At 41.5% G+C, this 25,587-nt stretch overlaps 1 protein-coding gene across 1 annotated transcript in view; it reads right to left on the reverse strand.

Annotated features, from left to right (window-relative positions):
• The window catches only part of ptprua (protein tyrosine phosphatase receptor type Ua), a 196,953-nt gene that overhangs the window by 73,613 nt on the left and 97,753 nt on the right, over positions 1–25,587 (reverse strand). The window contains exons 4-7 of the mRNA XM_087175836.1: positions 16,057–16,138; positions 10,262–10,377; positions 5,853–6,024; positions 3,282–3,575 (exon numbers count right to left, since the gene is read on the reverse strand). Of these exons, the coding sequence (XP_087031962.1) occupies positions 3,282–3,575; positions 5,853–6,024; positions 10,262–10,377; positions 16,057–16,138 (664 nt within the window). The remainder of the gene's footprint in view (positions 1–3,281; positions 3,576–5,852; positions 6,025–10,261; positions 10,378–16,056; positions 16,139–25,587) is intronic.

Below are 25,587 nucleotides of genomic sequence, written 5' to 3' on the forward strand. Positions count from 1 at the left end.
AGTCTCTCGTGTTTCAGCCGCTCCACTAATGGAGGTCGGTGCTTTCAGTGGCCTGAACAACTGAACCCGAATGAAACACCGGAGCACACGAGTCAGTTTAATGATTAGGTGCAAACTTTAGTCTTTAGTGGCTCCACACGCTCGTGCAATCGCTGTGAAACAATTCTCTATTCCAGATGCAGAACGCCAATTTCTAATGCTGCAAAAAACAGTCTTCCGAGGATTTGACAAGCACTTGATTTTAAGTAAACCGAGGCCTTCAGATGACCGGGCTGACAGTAACATACATACTGTACTAACCAGTTTTCAGCAGGATCACGTCATTCTCCCACAAACAGAAAAACACGGCATCAGAAAAAGGTGCTATAATCTCATAAAAATTTCACACAGGAAGCGTTAACGCTACGGCACTTGAATGGCACATCCCCAAAACCGCCTGTCGGTCGCCACACCAGAAGCATAGACACTGGAGAAAGAAAAAATGGGCACGTCATTCGTTCAGCATCCGAGCCGGGCCTCCGTGTGGCCGGCCGCTCTGGACAATGGCGCCAGGGGAGGGAAAATCCTCCGCACCGGTAAGTATGAAATGTCACACTCTCAACGACTGTCCAAAAAAGAGGAGTCTTCTCTGTTAAGAGAAACGTCTCTCTGTGACACATTAGGAAGACAAATTCATCCAGAGTTTTGTGTCACTGGGCCTCCGCTGTCTGCCGCTCTCTCCCCGGGGATGAAGCTTCAGATCTGAGCAATGGGAGTAGACAGGAGGTGGGCGAGTGGGAGACACTGACGAGAGTGGATCAAAGAGTGTGGCAGGTGACAGGGGCGTCATGCTGTCTTCTTGACAGAGCGGCGGGGTGTCTTTTTTCACCCAGACGAGAAGCACCGTGGGTAAAACACAGATGAGAGATGGCGAGAAGGGTCCGGCCTCCGCCCGCATGTTTGTTCCTCACGTAGCCAGAACCTTAATAACACGCAAGCTCTTCAACTGGACTCTCCTCCACAGCGAGGTTCAGACCAGTCGTGTTAACCGGCAGGTGTAGCGCCTCAGCTCGGCATCCTCACACGCAAACGTTTGCGTTTTATTACGGCACAACCATCAGACACCTGCCGTGGCGCAATCACAACAAAACACACCTTGTAGGCAAACTACAAGCTGTAAAGTGACGCGCCAAAAACGGTTTGATGCAGTTTCCAGCTGCAGCTCGCAGCTCGGGTGAATCTGGGAGCAGGAACAGACTGTGAGTTCTGAACTGCAGGAGGAACCAGATGGGTCGTCTGTTTGCTGTTTGCACTGGTGGTGTCACAGTGACTCATCAAAACGTCACATGTATTATTACACTTTCTATTTAGGGCTCAGACTCTCCCGCTGACATTTTATTCCGAGACATATTCACTGACTGAGCAATAAAAAATGATTCAGTATTAAAAAGATTAAATAACTAACTAATCAATTAGTCATTCAACTAATAATAAACAATGGTTTTGAACTCTTTGCTCTCTGCTTTATTGACAGGGTTTTGGCTTTGTCTCTGTGCATTAACTGTAAGTTGCTGCTCAGAAATACTAAATAAAATAATAGCTTTTTTTTAATTCCCTTTTTATCTCTGTAAAGCACTTTATTAAGAGAAGTGCTGTATAAATAAAGTTTATTATCATATCAGTTTATTTCCATGAGAGGTACTGTACATATTGTGCGACCGTTTTAATTTAAGAAACCCAAATTGCATTTTAGTTGTTTTGTTTTTCTGCCTTCATGTCCACAGGTACGAACAGTATATGTTCTGTCAAACAGGACTGAGAGTCTGCAGCCACGTTACTGTCTCTGAGAGGCTGTACTTCACACAGTACTGTGTACTGACTGCACTGACCAGTTTCCAGTTACCAACATTTCTCTGTTACTCGTGGCGCATTTTGCTGCTCTATCTTAACCCTGTTAATTTAGCTATTTTCTTCATTACGGCGGCTAATTACGCGCTGTGCATTTGAACTTGCACCAGTCGAGCTCAAGCCCTCACGGCTCTCTCCCACAGTTGTTTACACACTGTTCAGATCCGCCGGTTTCTTTAGCTTAGCAGTTAGCGACGGCTTCTCTCAACCTCCCTCTCACTCTCCAGCTCTCTTTTCTCTTGTTTATAATCTCCATCTAAGTCTAGCGTGTTAGCATGGTGAAAAATTGCTAATTAGCACTAAACACAAAGAACGACTGAGGCTGATGGGAATGTCATTAGTTTTGACCATATAATTAGATGACATTCATCCTGGGGGGCAGACATAAATGTCAGAACCAAACTGTATGTCAATCCATCCAATAGTTATTTACATATTTCAGTCTAGACCAAAAAGGTGGAGCAACCACAACATGTATTCATAGTAAAAGGCAGAAAGCTAATATTCATGCATTTTATTACTAGTGTTGCTTTTCTTAAGTTTTGCTACTACAGTTCCCATAATGCAATGGCAGGTGTAGATGCAAATATTACCATGGAGTCAGCAACTGGTTTTTCTTTATGTTTGGGCAAATCATCACTATGAAAAGTCATGCTACATTAGCTTTTAGCGGCTCCTGCTTCCACAACAGACACTTCTATCAAGAAACATGACACCTGTGCGCCTCACACAGTCGTGTTTGTGTTGTGAGTCTGAGAAAACGAGGTGTGAATTCTGTTGCAAGTTGTGTTAATATTCTGTTTCCCCAGCTTCTCGAATGTGCACATTCGCTGCTTCTCTCGGTTTCATATTATCGTAAATTAAATATCTTCTGCTCAGACAAAACCTTGTCACCTTGGATTTTGAGAATGTGTGATAAGCATTTTTTTTTCTCTCCACTTTCTGACATTTATAGACTAAATGATAAATTTAATCCCTTCAAAAATAATGATGAAAATAATCGTCCGTTTCTGCCATAATTAAGTCTTCACATCATTTTTAATACATTCAAGTTTTAGCAATATTTCATACAGGAACAATATCTGGAGGCGAGAATATTGTCAGTGACCGAGGAAAACCTTAATGCAGGGGTGGAGCTTAGTAAGGATAAAATTAAAATTGTTAACTCCTCAGTATTAGCTTCCTCCTCTCCTGCCTTTTTAACCAGGCTTTAATCTGAAAAAAAAAGAAGCTATTTAAGTCTCGCCCACTGAGGTTTAACTCAACCAATGAGATTATTTCTGGTGCCAGAGCAGCTCTGTCTCTGTGTTTGTAACTAAAGCTCCAATTTGCTTCAGTGCCACAGATCTTATCTAGATTTTTGGATGAATGATTCGATGCTTGATCTGACTCACCTGCACACTTTGTCCTGCTGATCAGAGGCGGCCCAGGTGCTCCGGTGCCCCCCTCCCCGGGACGGGTGAGCAGGACGCTGATGCGGTACTCTGTGTCCGGCTCCAAATGCCAAACCTTATAGGTGAGCGAGCCCACGCCGTGAGTCTCCGTCCACGTGGACTGGCTGGCTCGGTACTGGATTTCCCGCCGAATGACCGGCCCGTCCCCCACGATGGAGTTCGTGTTGAGCTGGATGATCAGATAGGTGGGGCCCGCCCGCAGGAGCTGAGGGGGTGCAATCGGAGTCGGGGGCACTACAATAAAGAACATGATGTCATGATATATCTGAATGTATAATCCTATTAGAATAAAGGTTTTCGGTGCTGTTTATACGTGATAACACGTGGAACAACAGAGGAATGCAGATGAAAATCTGTCCTTGAAAACACTGATGAAAAACAGTCAAACGCTGCAATTTCCAGCAGAAAAGAACCACATCATGAGAGCAAAGGAGACGTCAAGGATTTCTGTCATGGATTGTCTCTTTTTTGTTTTATAGTTTCAATAACATTATTTCTGCTCTGCTAGAGCAGTGAGTCATAAAAATCTTTTAATCACATCAGGATTATAGGAGAGAGAGACACACACACAGAGAGGGGGGGGGCAGACAGAGAGATAGAGAGAGAGAAAGAGAGAGAGACACTTGAATGTTGATAATTCTTGATCATTCTGAATAGGAGCTTATTTGCATGAATAATTGCATAATTAATTCTTTCCTCCCTGCACATAAGAAACTGAGCCTTGATGGACAATATGACCCTCATCAACCCCGCGCACATCGAATGAACTCATCAGATGGTGATGTGTGTGTGTGTGTGTGTGCGTGTGTGTGTGTGTGTGTGTGTGTGTGTGTGTGTGTGTGGACAGACAGACGGCTGTTGACTGATGCAGAATGTTATTTTTCACTTACATAAAGGAATAATTTTGCATTCTTTTTTCAAAAACAGACTTGTTAGATAATTGTTATTAACTTAAAGTACTTTACAATGAAAGCCACATTCACACAGACGACTCATCTGGGGTTCAGTATCTCGGCCCAGGACACTTCGACACTTGGGGGGGGGGGGAATCAAACCACCGACCTTGTGATTACTGGGCGACCCGCTCTAGCTACTGCTATTGGCTTTTCTTTTAGAGAGTGAGCCGTCCGTGGATCTAATGCTTCAGCCTAGCTGAGAATAAACAGTGGAGGACCCATACAGAAAGAGAAATGAAAATGAGTTTCATGCTGGAACTGTTTACAGTATTTACAGTAGAGTATTTCTGTTCAGCATCTTCATCTACAGCGCCACCTGTGGACAGAGGGGACATGTTCTTTTTCTGCCACCAAACTTAGAAAGCAGCTTAAACACACAAGATACAGTATATTAATGGAGTGTAAGAAAGCATATTTTTCTTTAACATGGGCCGAGTCAGGCTGGCTCTCCCCCTGCTGTTCTCAGTTTTCATGCTCAGCGAGGCTCCATGTTGCCATCTCAGTGGTTTTCTGGCAATATTTGGTGACTTTCAAGACCCCGGCTACGAATCTAACAATTTGTTTTTGGAAAGGCAATATTTTTCAATCACTGTGTCCACTCAACTTGTTTACTGTGGCTCTGCACCTTTTTGTACTGACTGTGCTCAGTGAATGGGGGGTGAAATCAGCGGCACGTTCAGTCACCACAGTGGCCAACGACAAACTGTGAATGTGTCCACCAGCATAAACACACTATCGCTGTTCCCCCGTCGTCCGCCTGGGAAACTGAAATAACTTCAGGGTTTAACTTGGTTTGATTTTCTTCAGGTGTTCATTTACTCTGGTGTTCTACAGTCGGTAAGCAGAGGCAGATGTAGATGCATATTAATGTGGAGGGGACGATAGCAGCAATTATAGCTGATAATAAGCTCGTTACAGTCAGTTCACCTTCGTCTGACCCGTGTTTTTCAAATGCTTTCAGTCGTTTAAAATCAATGAATGTCGTGGAAATGCCCATCACTGTGTAATGATGTCATATGTGCCTTATCTATGTAAAAAAGCACATCTAGCAAATTTTCAACCAAGGTATTTCATATTTCCCATCAATGACAATGACTAGCTAAACATGTCCTGCCTCTAATTCCATACTTCAAGTGATAGTTCAGGTTATTTGACGTGGAGGAAGTGCTGTTTGATGGCAAGATAAAGCGGTGAAAACTTTCAAAATAAAGCGTACACTTTACTTCACACCTTTTCTTTTCTGTGGACAATTGTTTGTATTTTTGAGTGGCTGAAATATGTTTGTTTGTTTGTTGCTGACCCCGACCACAGCAACACACCGCTCAGCTTCTAAACTGGCAGCGCGCTGATCTGCATCTACTGCAGGTTACACACTGACTAAAGATAAGTAGCTCACACAACCCCACATCAAATAACCAGAACTATCACTTTCACATACACACATGAGATTGGCGCTAATCGCGCTCTCTGATAACCATGTTTCCCCAAAATGTTGGAATACGCCTTTGGCCTGAGTGTTTGCTAAACTGCTCGCATGTTCCTGAACGTAGCTCACCTCTGACAATGAGTTCTCCAAAGTTGGAGACGGCGGCCCCTCTGGGGGACAGGGTGATGCAGCGGTAGAGGTCCTGCTCCCCACGCTGCGCCTCCACCTGGAAAGTCGCCATAAGACGCTTGTGGCTCAGCCGTGACAGCAAGGGCGTGTCCAGCACCACGCCGTTTCTCCGCTGACAGCCACACAGAAACAGAGAGAGAGAGAGAGAGAGAGAGAGAGAGAGAGAAATCAGCCTCGGGCTCCCTCAGCAACCCAACCACATGTGTAACTGAAAGACTGTTCGAGTGATGAAAAAGGGGGGGGGGCAGGTTGAGGAGCAGACAGGAAGACAAAGGAGGGTTGGAATTAGCTGCACGGGAGGGAAAGATAATAAGTGCGTGATAAATGTCACAGGTAACAATGATGTTTTGGTGACACAGGCCTCCTGGGTTGTTGTTTCCAGCACAGGGGCTGACATCTCCTCATCTCCTGCCATGCTAATGTGTCAGCGCTCCAGGCAAACTGGCAATTGGCTCAACCAGTGGAACAGGAAATCAGAAGACAACACTCTGCAATAATCTGTTCCAGGTGCGAGCTACAATATATGCAGCTCTCGCACAGAATAAGCAGATTATTATGTAAAATGTCGCCTGCTCATGCTTTTCACAAGTAAGTGGGTTTGACATCCGCATGTCTGCATTGGTTTTGGAGGATAAGGGGGAGAAAAGTGTTAGTGTTGGAAAATAGGAAGTTAGATGTACAGTGGATAGGCACCGCTGCCTAAAGCTACAGATTAGACCTTATTTTACCTTTAGCTTTGGAATCAATATAATCCGTCTCCTCTGTCATATGACGTCAGAGTTTTAAAAATGTTTTTGTTTGTTTTGTTTTTAACACTTGTTTTTTGGTTTGAAGTGACTCTTCAGCGTAGAGCCTGCACACTTTAAAGACCACCTGCAGGCTGTTAATGCAAATAACTGCTTCCCTTTGCCAAGCCCGCTGCCATTCTTGTCTGGCATGGAGCCCTGCATCATATCGTAATTAAGAGTTGGTGCAATGACTAATTCAGGTTTGGACTCAGAGCACGTTGATGTTAAAGATCTAAATAGCATCTGAGACAGCCGTCTGCAATTTGGGCCAGAGGACAGCGGAGGAAATATGATGCTAATTGATTAAGAAACATTATGCTAACAATTTATTTGGACTACCTAAATAGAAAGAAGAGTGCAGGAGAGCAGCTTCAGGCTGGTCCAGAGAGGACCTCCACGGCGCCAGGGAGATCAAAGAGAAAGCAGCAATTAGCAGATTCAGTGTTGGTGATCAAACACGCCTTGAACAACAAATGGAGGAACAGAAGGCAGTAATGGTTTGTGATATATCTCTATTTTCTGCTGTTACCAAGTTTCCTTTTTTTTTTTTTTCTTAATGAGAAAAGCAGGGAGGAGTTGAAGCGAGAGTTGACTTAGGCAGAGAAGTTCTCCGCAGTCTCCTGTCAAATTATAAAAGACAAGCCTCGTATTGTTTGTTTGCATCTTCCCTACGTGGGTGTGTGTGTGTGTGTGTAGCTCTGTCAACAAATTTGCAAACTGTGAAACTGATAAAAAATGGCTCTTTCACATGCCGATGATCTTCAAAGGCTTCAATTCAGAGAAGAGAGAAGGGGGTGTGAAATAAAATCAGGCGGAAACACAAGGGAAGGATCACCACGTATACTGAGATCTCATTTGCAAAGCGCCTTCTCTCTGCTGCCATCATTTCAAAAGCACTTAGATGTGCGGGCTTCAAGGCCAGAGGAAGAGTGGAGGCATTCAGGGATGGATTTTTGAAGACTAATATTAGCTCATATTCAAACTAGGGAAAATTGAAACTATTTTCAGTCGCTGCATGAGAAAAAAAAAAAAGACTTTAGGGGCTTTAGTAAACTAAATGCCATCACAATCAAAAAGCTACTAAAGCAGAGGTGCAAAGTTAACAATCCTCCAAACTCTCAAATGACTCATTTCCCCATAACACCACAACTCAGAGTCACAAATGTACTCCATTATTTAACAATATCAAATTACAGTACTTAGTAGTATTATGCTAACACTTAAGATAATGGCGCCCATTTTCTTTAAAGGTCCCATATAATCTAAAGGTCTGTGTCCATGTGTAGTGTGATTATAGATCAGCTCTAGCTTCTATATTTATACTGTGAAAGTATCAAAGCCTCAGTCCACAGAGAAATGCACACAGCCTGTATTCAGAAACTGAGCCTTAAAACCAGCCGTCAGGACTTCTGGAACTTTGTGATGTCACAACAAAGCAGTCACCAAGCCCCGCCCACCTGGACCCACCATCTAAACCTTGAAGGATTTGGTTTCTCTGAATGTTTTTACCTGAAATCTGCTATATTTTTATTGGATCACTCAGAAAACAGTCAGCCAATCAGAGGACAGGCTAAGAGCCTCCTCTCTTCTGATTGGCTCACCGACCTGTTGTTACTAGAGCTCCAGAGAGAAGCCTGAGAGAGGAGATGTAAAACTACACTGAGATGGTTTTTGGTTCTTAAAACCACAAATATATCTTCTTATGGATCAACACTTCAAAATAAAACACAGGGAAAATGTAAAATATGGAGCTTTAAAAACTCCTATACAGTTAATCACAAGGTCAGAAGAGGTGATTCCAGCTTTCTCCCTCAGACAATTACATTTTGGGATATTAACAGAAATTTTGTGTCGTGCTTTGCCGTTGGGGGAATTGTGGGAAAAAGTTTTTAAAATACAACGGACAAAGTTGATGCAACAGAAGATGAGATATCCTGACTTGTAGTCCCTTGAATGGATCTATTATCCTACATTTCCAATATTGCAACACAATAATATCATTTCTTGAAAGGTCCCATAAGTGAGATTTCCATGTCTTTTTTTGTGTAAAAAGCAGATTTCTGTTCTATATCAATACTGTGAAAGTATCAAAGTGCACAATCAACACACAGTCTGTGTGAAATAAAACTACACTGAGGTGGTTTTTGGTTCTTAAAACCACACATATATCTTCTAATTGATATCAAAACTTCCTATAAAACACCAGAAAAGTGTAAAATATGGGACATTTAAACCCTCAACGCCTGGTAAATGTGCACATATTTAAAATTCCACGCCCCAGCTTGTAGTGCAGGCTTTTAAATAAAAATATTCTAGTGTCCAAGCCCCAAGATATGAAATGATATGTCACTTCAATAATCATTTCCAAATGTAGAACAAATTTCCATAAAACCAGAAAAACAAAATAAGAATTAATGTGTGTTTCCATCCACTGCTGTTAATGTGAATATTCAGAGATTCCATTCATGAAAACATGCATAAAATAATAGAAAATAACACTTACAAAAGACAGTCCTGTTCATGATCAGTAACATTATGCTCAAGTGTAAAAAGGGTTGACTGTCCCTTTAAGTGTCGACAGATTGTAGATTTCATCTTTGGGTTTCAGTCAGTAACACAACCCTCGGATGGGTCATCGTCACTGATTCTGAGTGGGCTCCTGATCATATATGGCGGGAAATATCACGAACCTTGGCCTGAGCTGAAATCAAGACTAATGCAGTATAACCTGATAACGGCCCGACCCGACAGATGTGGGATCCTGTGTAGGGGTTTTCATAGATTCAGGATTCCCCCACGCAACATCTGGAACGTCTCGAGACGTCCGGACAAGAAGACTGACAGCTTCTACGGGCCGGTCCATGATGGTGACCCACAGGAGCGCAGAGGACTTTACTGGGCGTAACTACAGACACAGTGCTGATGCTTTGAGGTGCAAAGGTCAGGTCACATTTTGTAAATCTAATCAGTGAAACCATTTCTGGCAAATCTGGTTATGATAACTGCCCCTTCCCCTGAAACAGATCATCAGAGCAAAAATGTGCTTGACATATTCTGTTGTGTCCAAAAAGCAGCACAGGGGGAAAAGCACTTAATAATGCAACTGCAACAAGGACCTTTTTGACTTTGGATTAAAATGCATCACTGCATAGTCAAAGAGAGTGGGTGCTGGTAAGTGAATGTTTTATTGTGGTGGAATATGTTATCTGTGGGGAGGAATATTCTTTTAACTGGTTTAGACTTAGTCACAGTAAGAAAAGCTCACGTTAACAACAGCCTGAATAAGACTTTAATGGGAATAAATCCAGCAGCCAATCGTGTAAATGTAACGACAGTGAGCTGCTCCGGATGAGACCGTCAACTAAATGCCAAACATGCAAAAACATCTTTTCTATCTTTTCCTTTGTGTTGCTTCTTCTTTCCTACAGCCCTGCAATCAACCTCTGATATCCAGGTGCTGAGATGTTGGCTTGACTGTTCAAGCAAAGATAATAAATAAAAAGAAAATAATAAAAAAAAAACACACACATACATATACGCACACACTCTCTCTCTTCTCACCTCCAGGAGGAAGGGCTCACTCTCAGAAACTTTGCCTGTGGCGACACACTGGAACGAGGCATTCTGCCCGGCATTCACCTCCACGTCACCCAGCCGAGAGAAATGAGGCACCTTGTCTGTGGAAAGGGACAAACACACACACACACACACACACACACACACACACACACACACACACACACACACACAGTGATGAAAGTGGCACATCTGGAGCTGAGCATCACTGTCTAAATATATTAAACACACAGATGTGAATTGTAATTTATTCAGAGCCTGTACAATAACGACACACCCGGCCCCAGACGCAGCTGCACAAACATGGACGCATGCATAACGTACAGCACAGTCACGCATAACGAACATACAGACACATGACCACCTGCAAAGACACTCTTCTGAACAACTCATTAAATCTGTAATGATGTAACTTAATGAATTCTAAAATATCAACTAAAGCTGTTTTGGCACCAGAATCATCTCACACCATTAGCTTTGGTTTCCCTCTTGTGTTAAGAAAATGCAGGTCATAAGGCTGCGTATGAGACTAAATAACTTATTAAGACAGACGTGTTTTGACGATTACACCCACATACTTGTCACACACACACACACACACACACACACACACACACACATTCTCCATGCAGTCTGACAGAGACACAGTTGCCTAGGATCACAGAAAGACATTGTTTTTCTTCAGCATCAAATGCTAGACTCTCCCGGCATTAGGAAACTTCTGTATCTTTAGAGTCTGACTTAGTTTTACAGCCTTTTTGTTTCGATGACAGTTGGAGAAAACTGCTTATTATTACTCTATCATGCAGTTTAATAAAATATGAAGTAGCTAAAGCTGAGGGGTAATTTTACCAAATGAGCAATGCTGTGTGCATGCTTAGATAGACATGTGTGTGTCTGTTGAAACGTATATGCATTCTGCTTGTAAAATGACGAACCCCCCCCCAACAGTTAGTCACACTACACTCTGCCAATACACAAAAAGCATTGCATTTGTTTACTGTAATGTGTGCAACACCATATGGAAGCCCCTACGTAATACACCCACAGTGTTGTCGTTAAATATAGGGTACCATATTTTCAGGTCATTTATTAAAGGGAATTATTTGTACACAAACTACATCTAAATTTACATTCGGTGTTTCTCACTAAAACCCACTGTACTTTTTCCTGAAGTCTAATGAGGCCCAAGTCAGGCCCATATACTTCCACATCTAGGTAGAGACCAGCTGTTATCACTGTGTAAGCATGTAGTACGGGCCGGCTGCTGATTGGTGGAATAGCATGGAACAATTAGTAAAAAATATGCAGAACACAAGATAACGAATAAAGAAACTCATCAAAACCACTCCTGCATAACACTTCTAATTCTAACTCCACCGTTTTTTTGGAAAATTGTTCAACTAATACTTGATAATTCACAAAATCAGCTGAACCTGTTTAAAAACCATATATACATTAAGCACCATTTGTTTCTTCTCTGGTCATAGTCAGTTCTCTTCATTCTGATTTCTGGTTCTGCGACTTTACTGCCAGATAGTTGTCATTTTCAGCTCTGTTGTGATCAATAAGCAAGTAGCAGAAGACAATGAAAGATGTCATATTTCCAGTATGTGCGGTTTCTCATTAATACATCAGTCTGACATTATGCTTTGTGTTATTGTTATGCAGACAAAAAGCGTTTCACTGCTATTAAGAGGCAGGGACACCAATATACTTTTAAACTAGTACCAGTTTTTAAAATGAGCTTCTCATAAAGCACTAGAAAATATCTGAGTGTTTTGCTTCAAAATAATGTGGTATTATAAAAAAGAAATTTGAACTGCAAATGTCTCAAACTGATTACAAAAGATTTCTTTCACAGCATGTCCTCTGCTATTAAGCAACAGGTGTTACCTGGAAGAAAGTGGCACCTATTGGTACTTAGCAATTTTCCATAAAGCGTTCCTTGGCTATACGTCAAGATCCAAATTAATCACCTTGAAGTGTGTAGTGGTGTTCACTGTACCTAACACTTCTGTTTGGCATATCAAAGCTTTGTAACCCTGCGACATTTGGATTAATTAAGTTTAACTGAAAGAAGTAAGAAGACAGTTCACGGTAATTATAGTTTATACTAAATATATAACTACATTTCCATGCCAAACACTGCAACTCACCACAATTACATAAGAAAATGTGTGAACCAGCATTAACCCCGTACAACACTAAGACCTCCTATTAATTTGTTTTACTAAATAAGCTGCATAAATTGGCCTATTATTAAAGTTCTGTACAAAAGGCTTCAACTGAGAAAAAGTTTAAACTCAGTTAACTACTAGCTAACGTCATTTTAATGCTATCGCTACCTAGCAAACAAAGCAACTGATGTTTTGCGATAAAGAAGCGTAAAATTTACATTTTCAAATTCCTGTGAAATCAAGCTAGCACCTCCTTTTAACAACTAGCAGATTTTCTTTACCAAACATTGCTAAATAAACCAGTTAGCTTTATAATGAATATCAAATAGTAGCTAGCTACGGTAAGGAGCTAACTCACCCACCCATTCTCTGTAGCTATGTTTTATAACCAGGGAAGCAACACTGGTTTACAGACACAGCAGTTTATGTTTTGCTAAAGCTTCAAGTCATTTTCTAAAGACAAACGTTCACAGCCCCAGTTACAAGAAGAAGTCATCTGAGGTTGAGGCAACAGCATTAATAGATACAGAGAAAATTTAATTTGAAATCTAAAAGCCCAGTAGTGTGGATATGTGACCTGTCTAGCCTTAATTAATACCACTAAGCATATATAGAGGCAAGGTAATTTGAGTCTCAAATGTATTCTGTCTGTCTGAGATGTTGGTTCTTTAAATTAGTAATGCTGTCTCTTATTTTTGTTGCAGGAGAGATTGGTCTTGACGTGTTTAGAATAAAGACGTGGACCCAAGAGGAAAACAACACAAATGTCAAATGAGTGAGAATGCAAACTGACTAGCAGTTACCTTTCAGCTGAATCTTTCCTAAGGGGGCATGCAATTATTCTTGTTGCCTGTGGGGAAATTCAATGCTGGCTTACTAATGTTTACTTACATGTTTGTGTGACTGTGTGTGTTTTTAAGGGTTGGTAAGGGTGACTGCTCTTGCAGCTACACCGGCTGATACAATATAAGATGTGATTGTGCGTGTAAGCATTTATCTGCCCTTGACATTTGTTTGTTTATGAGAAGAGGAGCATGTCGTTTATCTCTTGTGTGTTATGATTCATATGTTTATGTACACATGGCTTCAGAAAGTATTCAGACCCCTCCACTTTTTGCACATTTTGTTGTGTTTCTAGATTTGATCTCAATTGGACAAAACTGACATATTTCCCATCAATCTACATTCAATTAGCCATGATGACAATTAGTCAAACATTTTTTGAATTTATTAAAAAATCCCAAAGTGAAATCTTTCATTTATAAAAGTATTGAGACCCTTTGCTGCCGCGCTCCAAGCTGTGGACAGGTGCTTCCTGTTAGCTTCATTTTCCTTGAAATGTGTCTTAAATCCATCTGTGGCAGATCTGTGTTATCTGGGCAGAGTTGGGAAAGGCACACACTTGTCTTTATAAATGTCCCACAGTTCACACTGCATGACAAAAACTAAGCCATGAAGTTCAAGAGGAACTCTCTCTGACAAGGCTTCGCTTACAGCAAGGTTAGGAAACCATTCCTGAAGCTTTGCTTGTTTCCTCAAAGATTGTAAAATGGAAGATGGAAAATGTTTGTACTTTGTCATTATAGATTATTGAGTGTAGATTGAAGGGTTAAAATGGCAGTTTTGTCCATTTAAATATTAAATCTACAACACAATTAAAAAAATGAAGGGGTCTAAGAACTTTTGAAGCCACTGTAAATATAGCAGCGCCTGGCAGGGACAGTGTCCCCTAACGCAAGCTAATGGGCATGGTGAGAGTCCAAGCACAGCCATCTGTACAATGGCTCAACATGGCCTGAATCACATACCAAAAGGCCCTGGCAACAGTCCCTACCCCAAAAGCCCCATCCAAAATCACCATGGAAACACATCCTGCTCCACTGAGGATAGGGTGACAGAGGGCAAGTGGTAAACTTTGAGAAGAGCTCGGGTTACAGGAGAGAAAAGCATCAAAGCTGGTTCTATGAAGGAGTTATTTCAGCTCCTCTGTCTGTTTCCTGGTGAAGATTCGATGATTTATAACGTGCAGCCTGCATGATTTTGTCAGTAGAGCCAAAAAAGGGTATCTGAATTTCATGAGCTCATAAATGCCCTACATTATCAGTCATTAACATTTTCTCGGGTTTAGAAGCTTAAAAACAATATCGCCTTTCTCACAGAAGGTCAGTGTGGCTCTAAAAAGGGATACTTGACAGAAATACAAAGTTTCTGAACAGCAATACCAGTTTCAGCAGCTGCACAGAAGCTGCATTTAACTGACAAACAGTGCGACAGTTTATGTAAAATCTACATTAATTTATTTCCTGGCCACATGGGGAGAGAAGAACAAGCTACAAGGACAATAAAGGACCTGTTGTTATGGACTAATGTGTTAGCAAACAATTGCCTGATTCTAAATCCCAAAGACACGGAACAAGTTAGTTCGAAATGTGATTAATCTAAATCCGTGTTTAGCTCTGTTTTGGTCTTTGAGAAAAATATCCGTCTCTTTTAGCAAAAAAATGAGCTAATTGCAAACTTTTGACATTACACAGTCACCTGATTCTTTGTTAATATAAAAACTGTTCATTATTTCAGCTTTAACATACATACTTAAGTAATTTCATACCAAGAAATACATTAAAACCTAAAAGAATCCAGCTTTTTCATTCTTGTAGAGGTTGAAAAGCCTCTGAAAGTGAAATTCGGCCACCCCGATGCAATCACCTCCTCGCTAAAAACACTAGAACTCAGCAACACATATATAACAGCAAGTAGTAATAACAGCAGCAAAAACAAAACCATCCATAAATGTGTTGAATCTAATTAAAATCTTGCATTATACTTGATTTAGGTTAATGGCTTTCCATCAACAACTAGTGTAGAACTGACTAATTACAGTGCAATTATGTAATCCAACTCTCTGCATCACATCACAGTTGGTGAAACAATAATTGGTCAAACTGAAAACTGTTGAATGAATGAACCTGATATTTAATAAAAAGCCAAATGACGGCACCGTTGTCAGGTGAATTTTATTATTTCCTTATCTGGGGCTCCGTGTGATCTCGTTTTTGGAAGTCAGCTCGGGTCAGCGGATATTCGTAATGGCCTCTACTTCCAGGCCGACTTAGCTTTTGTGTGTGTGGGGCTAAATAGAGCTAAACGTCTTGGAAACAGCAGAGCAGTGAAAGAAAAGGGGGCCGTTATGACAGGTACAACATCTGCACAGAGCCTTTGTATCCCAGTGATGACAAAGAGAGAGAGAGAGAAAAAAAAAAAAAAACTACCGGTGAGGATCAAAGTAGAACAACTAGCTATCCTTTCCTTGTGTGCAGCATCACGTTAGCTTTAAAAGCACTCAGCTGGGAGCACAGCGATCAGAGGAAAAAGGTCAGCCATTCTGCCGGCACAAAGGAGAAGCCTCCTGCTGTGTTATTGTGGCTCTGACACTCAGGACAGGTAGCAGCTATATGTGCCTCCGGACGACAGCAAGGACTAACTCATAGTCTTCAATCACCTTGAGGAACCTGTTGGAGCCTTGTGGCCGGGCTTCCATTGTTCAGCTGGACACTTTCTCAGTAAAGGAAGGCCATGAGGATTGCAGAGTGGGTTACTTACAACAGGGGTAATTGAGCAGCACGATGTCGTCCAAGGCAATGTAGCCCTGTCGCTCCTCAGAAACAGTCGCTTCAAAGATGACCTGTGGAGACAATGGATAATTTAAATGACTATAGACCATTACATCTTGAGTGGCAAGGAAATTGGCAGTGTAGGAAATTCGGGGGATGGGGTCTAAAGACCTGTCGAGAACAGAAACGCACGGATTTTTCATTAAATCCATTGTACATTTGTTCTCCGGGTAAAATTTGAAATTGCCATTAAAACAGTCAGCGCCAATGTGTCTTGTATTTGATAAAAAAAAAAAAAAAATTCTATTGTGTGGTACGTTTCAAACTTGTTTCAGCTTTTCTAAAGCAACAATGTGGAAATATCAAAATCTGGTATAAGCCCCATCAAAAAACAAACACTGTTTAATAAGATGTGTATAAGAGACAGGAACGGATCTGAATACAAAGCAACCACAACACAGCGGCTCCAGCTGCGTGTCTCAGTGTTCACACACAGGCTGGACTGCTAGATATACGGGATAAAGTAAATTCCAAAAATTTTATATGTCTCTGCATATAATGTGAGGGGAGTTTTAACTTCATGAGCTCTGATGCATGCAGGGTCATGTCAATACAAATCATCGTTGAATGATACGGTCTCAACAACACACACTGCTACACAAGCTACCGCAGGCTGCGTGGGCACCGGTACAGTGGCAACATCAGAGAGTGACTACAACCAATCAGATTAGAGTCTGTCAGTCACGTGCTCAGCGCTGAACACGGTTTAAAGGAAGAGACGTATGTGAGGAAAGAAAGAGAAGATGATGTTGAGATAATGGCCTGCCTGGAAACCTAATGCATATAGACGAGTTTGTCTGCAAGTAAAAATGTAAATCCTAGAAACATTTGGTTTTGGGGTTATTTGATTAGACTCACTGTAAATGTTCCTTATCAAGCTTTACAGTCCACAATGCATGAATAAATCCCTCTCTCCCTCTCCGCTGTCCCGTTTATCAATCCATATGGCAGCTGCAGGAGTCCTTAAACAGAGCTTAAGTATTCACTCACTCATCTAAATGAGCCGGGCGCATGCAGAGCCTCAAAGTGAATCGGGAGGCCTCCCAGAGAGCAACAAAGTCATTCTGGGTTTCCAAGTAGTAATTACAGTCAGCGGAGCAACTCTTCACTTTCTACTGCAGCGCAACAAACTCTGAACTTGAGGGTTGAGTGCATTAACAGCCGGTAAGATGAAAGCTCTAACTGTATACTACATCAGACGTGTGTGTGTGTGTGTGTGTGTGTGTGTGTGTGTGTGTGTGGCAGTCAGAGTGTTTCACCCACTCATACTACTCCTCTAGTTATCTATGCCAAAGCCAAGTGGAAGTCAGACTGTGACCGTGCACTCAGACGGGCAATAGATTGCAATGTTGACAATACATCAGGCTTTAAGTGCCTCGGGCCAATCAATACCACAAAAGGCCTTGGCAGATGGATACAGACTAAGGCTTTCTTTCCACTAATTTATTTTTATTTTTCATTCCTATGTCGGGCCATTAGAGACGTCTGACCGATTAACTCTTCAATTCATCACGCGTCAACACACACACCACCATCGATTCACTCAGCTCTGCACTTTGAGCCATCGTTAAGCTCCTCTGCATTGCCCTCACTTATAGAAAAGTGTGTTTGACTATGGCTGCACCAGACGCTGAGGAATAACCTTGGCACCCAATGAAAACACAAGCTATTATACAAATGCCCCCACCCCCCGCGTTGTGTACATCCAAACAGAGCTCCCACGCTCACTGAGCATGTGCGGTACGAGCGTCATCGCTTTGGCATGTTTCTGTTTGTTTACACCTCCAGGCTCAGTGTGTTTGTGGTGTTTGTTTACAGGCCATTGCTGCACATTGTTCATTTTATATCTCTTTACTGGTTATTCTTTTTCAGTGTGCATCTGCTATTGAATTGGTAAAGAGGTTTTTTTTCTTTGCATGTGTTTTCTTATGTGGTGGCGCTCACGGGGCCACAGCCAGAAAGGGGACGTGTAGAGGGTAAAAAACGGAGTTGGAAAAGATAGTGGAGGAACACCTTGCACAGGTGAGGGAGACAGAAAGTGGAGGGTGGCAGCTTAAGCCACACTGATACTGTTTGTCATGACGCGGTCTGATAGCATCTTTAATATTTGATAGCAAAGTTTCGCCCTTTCTCCAATACTCACACGAGAAGGCACGGAGGAAAATCTGTTTCTCCAAACACTATCAGAGATGGATCGGTCCAATTGTCAATATCCAGTTCAAGGTGATGTCATTCTCCAGCTTTCTCTCATTCTCTCTCTCCCTCTCTCTCAGGCTTTTGTTGTAAGAAAAAAAAAAAAAAAAAAAATCGGCAACAAAAAGGGAGGCTTGTAACACTGCAAAGGCGAAATCTGTGAAGTATGAATAAAGGTTTGGTTTAGTGGCGAGCGGCGGGGTGCCAGCTCGCAGGATGGAGACGCTGTGGCATTGTCAGCGACCAAAGGGAAACGACACGAGAAAGAATTCCTAATCAGGAAGTCCTGGCACAAGAAAAAGCAAGTGTAGTTGGTTACGGAGGCGGAAGCAGCTGGACATTGCCATTTGATGTAAAAGGTATGCAAGCATTTTAATATGCGTCTCCTGCAGCATCGCGTTTGGCTCATAAAATTCAGCGTCGGAGAATTGATGGTGCAGAGTAACAAAATCCATACTGCATCCCAGGAGGCCGCACACTGAATACATAAAAATCAAGAGCGGTGGCAGTGGAAGGCTTCGCATTAAAAACAAGACTCCACAGTAATTAATATTTTTTAGTTTTTAGTTTTCATTACAGCGCTGCAGAAATTATTTATGTGTGTGCACTAATGATAAAGCTCTCAGCTGATGCGTGGACGCCATCAATCTTCATGAGGACTTTAATTAATTTAACGACTTACACGCAATCGTTTGAGTTGAACAAAAATTGCTACAATGTTCTGTTAATTGATTTCTCCAGCTAGAACGAGGCCGGCACTATTGATCCACATTGGCATTGTGGCAGTAAAACACTGAAATATATGACACGTAATTGAGCCTACCGCCTTCTCTCTGCAGGCTGAAGAGATACAGTGAGGAGTGTGTGTGTGTGTGTGTGTGTGTGTGTGTGTGTGTGTGTGTGTGTGTGTGTATTGTTCCAATCCACCCTCTTCACCTCATTAGTTTAATACAGGTTCTTTTCATTTGCAGTAAAACACACCTAAACAATTAATATCACAGTTTGTTTGATTTAGAATCTGTTTATTTGCTTTTAACTTTACATTGTTTTAGATGCAGTGAACACATTTTAACACATAGAGTTACGAAGGCCATTTTCTCTTTATGTTAATAATCAGTTTCCTTGTTTTTGAGTTACCGTGGTTACTCTCAAGGCTTAGGGACAGCTCTTTCTTATTGGGCCAAACCATGTGCTGATGTGTTATAGGGGGGATTTGGGGTTTAGTTAGTTTTGCTTAGTATTCAGTTCCTTCATGTCATTGTGTCTGGTCTTTTCTTTTGATCACTACTATTTATTTATTTATTCTTGGGATATGTGAGTACAAGACATTTTGATCCACGCTCCATTCTAGTTGGTGGCAGTAATGGATCAATTCATTGTTTGCCAACCACCAATAAACTTCAAAGAAGAGGAAGATTGTGTCAGGGTCAGCTTGTTCAGTTAACACCTTGTTAAGTTGTTATCTTGAGTAAAGTTATGTTTTGTTGATCTCTTTTAAAGGCCCAGTTATTAAACTTGTAAGTTTTGGGGAAATAAAAACGCACTTCTTTTCAGTGAAAGTTCCTGTGTTCTCATGGTCTCACTGCTTGGTCCCTCACAGTGTGTTTGTGCACGGTTTTAGCACTTGAACGAAAAGATGTGGTGCAGGTTTAACCCACCAAAAGCTACTTTTCTTCCCCTTTTCCCGCTCAACCGAGAGTCGGAAGGTCGGCGGATCAATCCCCAGCTCCTCCAGTCCTTCAGCGAGATATTGAACCCTGAATGCATCAGTGCAATGAAGTGTATTGATTACTTGAACGTTGTCAGATAAGTATATTTAGTCCACAAGCCTGTCAGCTGAATAAGTGCAGAAAATTTTCGTTTTGCAGAAGCATTTTTGATAAACTACTGTTGGTGCCAAACACAGTGACAAAGACATTTGCATTTCCTGTTAGTGCTTCACAATAAAAGCCACTCTGTGTTTTGCCACTTAATTGATACATACACAGATACTTTATTGCATATCAGGAAACAACAAAACTTAGTTTGGCACTCCACTCCTTACAGTAGCATAAAAATAGAGATAAATAAGAATAAATTTACATAAGAATAAATAGTTCAATAAAGACTGTAAACACAGTCTAGTATTGCACATAATTGTTGCACTTGAGGACTTTTGATGTGAAGTAGAGACAGTAGGAAGTTCTGCTTGCATTAGCAGAAACTTAGGATGTCAGCCGGCGCTGGCAGACTGCCACGACTAATAAAAACTACGATATAGAGTGTTTATTACAGGATGTAAATACAAGTGAATGGTTATTTCAGTTAAAACGCCAACCATATGTAGTATCAAAAATAGGGTTTGATTTCATGAAAGTCTTAAGGATTTCAACTTTAAAGTCAGCAAGTTCCCACCAAAACAAATAAAAAAATAAAAATAAAAAAGGGGGTTGGCAGAAGAAGCAATAAAAGAGGTAAGCAAAAGAGAGAGCGACAGGAAAGATAAAGAGAGAAGGAGACTCGACAGTGAGCTGCACTGAGAATTAAGATAGTGAGATAAGGAGGACAGAGTGGTCAGGGAGAGAAGGACAAACTGGAGCAGTAAAAAATAAACCTAAAGGAGGGGAGCTGGCGTTTCCATAAGAAGAGCATTTTAACACCTGCTGTGTTTCCCAAAAGTGAGCTGACGGGGAAAACGTGAACCAGTCTGATCAATTTCCTCTTCTGTCCTTCAAAGAGGTTTACCAAGGCCAAGAAGGCGTGTCGGAGGGTGTGAGGTCATGAACTCGGGTCAGATGACACACTCTGATCCGGTCAGATTGATAGACGGTGCAAGTTGAATGGGGAATGGGTTATCAGTGTTAGATGATGTTATCTTACTTCTATAATCAGAGCGGTTTGTGTCTCGAGGGGCATGACATTTTGATGGAACCTGTTTCTCAATGAGGCTTTTTCAAACGACACCAAGTTTAAAAATTTACAGAATATATTCGACGAAGCGATATTTTCGTAAAAGTGAAACGAGGATCATTTTTTTCCGTATTTAAGTCACATGACATGACTTGAGCGGTCACGTGACATCCAAGAACATTGCAGACTGTTGTCGCCCGTATACATTCCAGCGCGTCGCCGTAGTAACGGAAATCAAAGATCACTTAGCAACATTCAACTCTAACAACGCCTACTTCACTGAGGTCGCTCTGAACATTGTCTCTTAAAAAGACAATTTAATGTCAAACCTTTCTGTCACTTCAGCACCACGGACAGCGTCATGGAAAACCACTAACAGTAGAACTGAATATAAACGAAATGACAGTGTCAAATATGACAGAAACGCATCGCAGGGCACAGCACACTAGTCTTTCTCCTGCAACGGTAAGAAGCGTCGACATGGAATCCACGTCATCGTAGCACGTCGTAACCGTCCCGGCAACCGTCGCTGCTTAAAGTCCCTAATACTACAGTGGCTACTGCTGCTGGTTGCAATCGTCCCTGTTAATGAGCAGATGCTGGAGATCCGTCGCCATGTTTAACTGGAACGATTTCGCAAGATGAGAAAACCCAGCTTTAGTTACAAAACGTCACTCTGGGAACACAGAACATTGCTTCTATTTTGTGCAAAGCAGCGATGGAAACACGGCTTGAGTGATATACAGTAATGTGGTGAAGAGGTTTGGAGTTCACTACAACTACTAAAGCAAACCCGAGCTGCTTTAACGTGTGTGTCTACTTTAGAAAATGTTTTTATCAGAATAAACATCAAGCCAGAAAGAAACAAACAACAGTAACAGCACACCAAGACATGAAGACACTAAACAAGTCAAAAAAATACAATACAAGAATGTTAAGTACAAGGAAAGGAGAAAGTTGCTATCCACTTCCTTCCACCGGTGTTCGCTCACAGTCACAGAGAGAGAGCCACCAATGTCAAAGTGTTTATTGAAGGAAATGAGCGAGGAATAACAGCCAGCATTGTGGACGAGGAGCTACAATAATTCTCTACAAATTGCTGTAATTTGGCAACTGATGTCAAATCAACTGTCAACAAATCCTAAACTTCTGTTTTCTCTTTTGTCTCTCTTTTACTCTCCACCTCGTGTCATGACCCGTGCGTCACCCTGTCTGGTGAAAGAACGCAAACAACATGTGAACATGACATATAATAACTATGACCTTAATACTCAAATATGTTCTTATTCCAACACCTCATCTTATGACAGTTGTGTGTGCATGTGTGTGCTTTCGCCACATCTAAATTCACCATTAACACTGTGTCAACGTTTGCACTTTGCACTAGATATTTATAATGGATACGACAAGAGAGTCATGGGCCAAAGCACAGCTTCAAAAATCTTACAACCCTGACCCTGAGGTCAAAGACACACACCGAAAGGGAGGATTATGTGTGACATCACTAAACAAAGACTTGTGTTTTATCTGGATTTGTCCAAGTGATTAAAAACTCTATAAAAAATATGAAATCAAGACAAACTTGCGGAAAGTTATTTCAACTTTTTATATGTGCACACGGTTTGTGGCACCTGGGGTCTAAACAGACGGACCAACATTTCAAACGCGGACGTTAAAATTATTGGGAAAGAGCAGAAACAACTGGAGTGAACAGAACAGGTGCAACGCAGGTGAAACAGAAAGCTCCACAAATTGAGTGTGATCCCGCGGGAAGACGCTACAGAGCTGCAACAGCAACCGAGAGCATTTACAGAAAATCCTTTGTACTAAATGCAATAAGTTTGTTAAACACTTAAACCTCATCCGCACTGGAATCATGTCCGATATTGTCGTGCTAATTTATTATTGTATTTATTGTTTGTGAAGCCAAAGGCAAATCTACACATCTGTGGACAATAAAGATTATTATCATTATCATATTATTATTATTATAATTATTAAAAACAGAAAATATATATGTTTTCCTTTGTAACAGTTCAGTATAGAACATTGGGTGATATGAGGAATCAAGTTAAATAGAGTTTAATAAACATATAAATTGTAAAGGTCCTTGTCAGTCGATGGTGATTTATCAGTGATTGGGATCGTCACCGACTCATTCAAGTTTCATGGTCGACAGAAAACGTCGGTTCTCTTCCTCTGACTTAATGCAGCCGTCAATCCAGACGCCAGGAGAGCAGGGAGGAACGCAGATTTGTCTTTTCTTTTCTTTCTTTTTTTTCTAGCAAAGCTGTTTAAAAGGGTCTTTAAAGGGAAATGTACAAACCAAAGTCTGTTTCCAGTGATGGGGAGTTCTGCGTTTTGTGTCATGACCGCAGCTTGACAGAGTCGGTGTTTTCTAAAATGCTCCAATGTATCTGGGAAGTCTTCAAACGTGTGACGTCTTAGAAGCTCATTTTTCACTCTGACTCACATCATGACAGAAATAACTGATGTTAGAGCTGTTGGGAATATGTGCAGTCACACTGGTGTACATGCTAATGCTTCACAACATAATAGACTACTGCAATTTTAAACAAGGATGCCTAATACAAAGTTTGATTCCTCATATTGTATTACATTATGGAAAGACATATATTATGCAAAATGATGTAAAACAACACGTGATTAACATGAAGAGAAATATATTATCACTTATTCTGAATGTAAGGAAACAGTTGATGCAATATTGTTAACATCCTGATTTTAACCAGGAGAATTTCATGTTCATAAAACGAAGTTTCTTAAATCCAGTTCCTCATTTAAGTTTCCAATTGATATTGAACGAATCATTCAAATTTATAACAAACAAGAAACACATTTCATCAGTCGGCGTCTCTTCTGACATGCTTGTCTGAAGAAGTCTGTCACTTAAATTATGTATTTGTCTTTTTCATTTATTTATTGTCATAATTAATAATTAAAGAACTGGTACATCTAATTGTTTGTACTTTTTTCCAATTTTATTTCAAATTTGAATGAATGGAAATTTAAAAAAAGAGTGTCATAAAGCACAAGAGCTAATGACCCACTTGTGACAAAGTTGAACTTTACCTTATTTCTGCAGCACTTAAAGGAAAATTCCCCTTATTTTCCACCTAAAGGTCAGTTCACTCATCATGGAGGCCTCCACTCAGCTGTGAACACAGTTCTATTATTTCCTCTGTTGCTCTGGAGGAGCTCTGACAAGTCCGAGGAAATAACCCCTGATGATGTTATCAGGGAGATGCTGGCTCGGAGAATACAAATTAATACCAAAGACTCTGCATGCGTGGAGGAGGGAGGACATGGTCGGAGAAACGAGGCGTTTTCGAGGGTTTGAATCCAGATATTTTAGCGGTTCTTTTTTTAATCCGCCTCTTGCGAACCTTATGGAAGTGCAATAAAAAAAATCAAGGGCGTGCCTCTTCAGTGGCTAAGTTGAGCAGTTGTGGCCAATACGCCAAAACTTTGGTATATTTCTTAACATGGCTGCTAGCACACACAGTTCCAAAAGTTTTTGGTCTGTGTAAGTTTTCCTCTCCACACTGATCTCCCCCCCCCCGCCTTCACTAAAACGCCAGATGAAGCAGAAAATTTTCTAATTTCTAGCACAAAATACGCTATCAACAATGGACATCTGGAATCCAGGAATACTGGCATTGAATTTTAAAATCTCATATCAGCGAAAGCCTGAAGGCGAAAGAGCAGCACACCTCTGATCACAGTCCAACACATCTCTGTAGCAGTCGGCCTTTCCTTGGGGGGGGTGTTGATGCTCGCTGATTACTAGATATATTTAAATTTTTTCCACGGAGCCCCGAGCCGTCTGAAGCGGTAGTCCTCTCCCCGCGTGCATCTGCTCCTCAGCGGCCTGCAGGGGCCGATCTGTTGGCTGGCAGAGCCGGACAATGATCTTTATCGATGGGACTGGATGGATGAGCGGGGCCCCGTGGGGCCTGCGCTGAGTTTCGAGCCGAAGCGGTGGGAGCTGGTGAGGAGAAGGGGAGCGAGGGGAGCGAGGGGAAAAGGAACACTCTGGGTTCGCTCCCGTCCCTCCTCATACAGCGGACACACTCACTTTGTTCCTCCGGGCCCGTGTTTAAGCCTCTTCATTCATCTGCGCAGCTTCACCTGCTTCATTACCTGCTGCCGATCATCCGGGTTTATAGGACAAATAATGCAATCTGTCCCGTGTCTACTTGCCTGGCGGGAGGACTTTAGAGAACAGCACCGTCTCATCTATCAGGCAGCTTGGACATACATCACCAGAGTAGTAGATTACATTGCTTATGCACGCCTTTCCAAATGGTAAACACTGCAGCGCTAAGCAAACTCCCTGCCTTGTCTGATTGTAAAC

Source organism: Seriola lalandi, unplaced genomic scaffold, assembly GCF_002814215.2.
Source record: "Seriola lalandi dorsalis isolate HSWRI2012SDOR001 ecotype SW California unplaced genomic scaffold, Sedor1 jcf7180002054505, whole genome shotgun sequence".
Taxonomy (NCBI): Eukaryota; Metazoa; Chordata; class Actinopteri; order Carangiformes; family Carangidae; genus Seriola; species Seriola lalandi.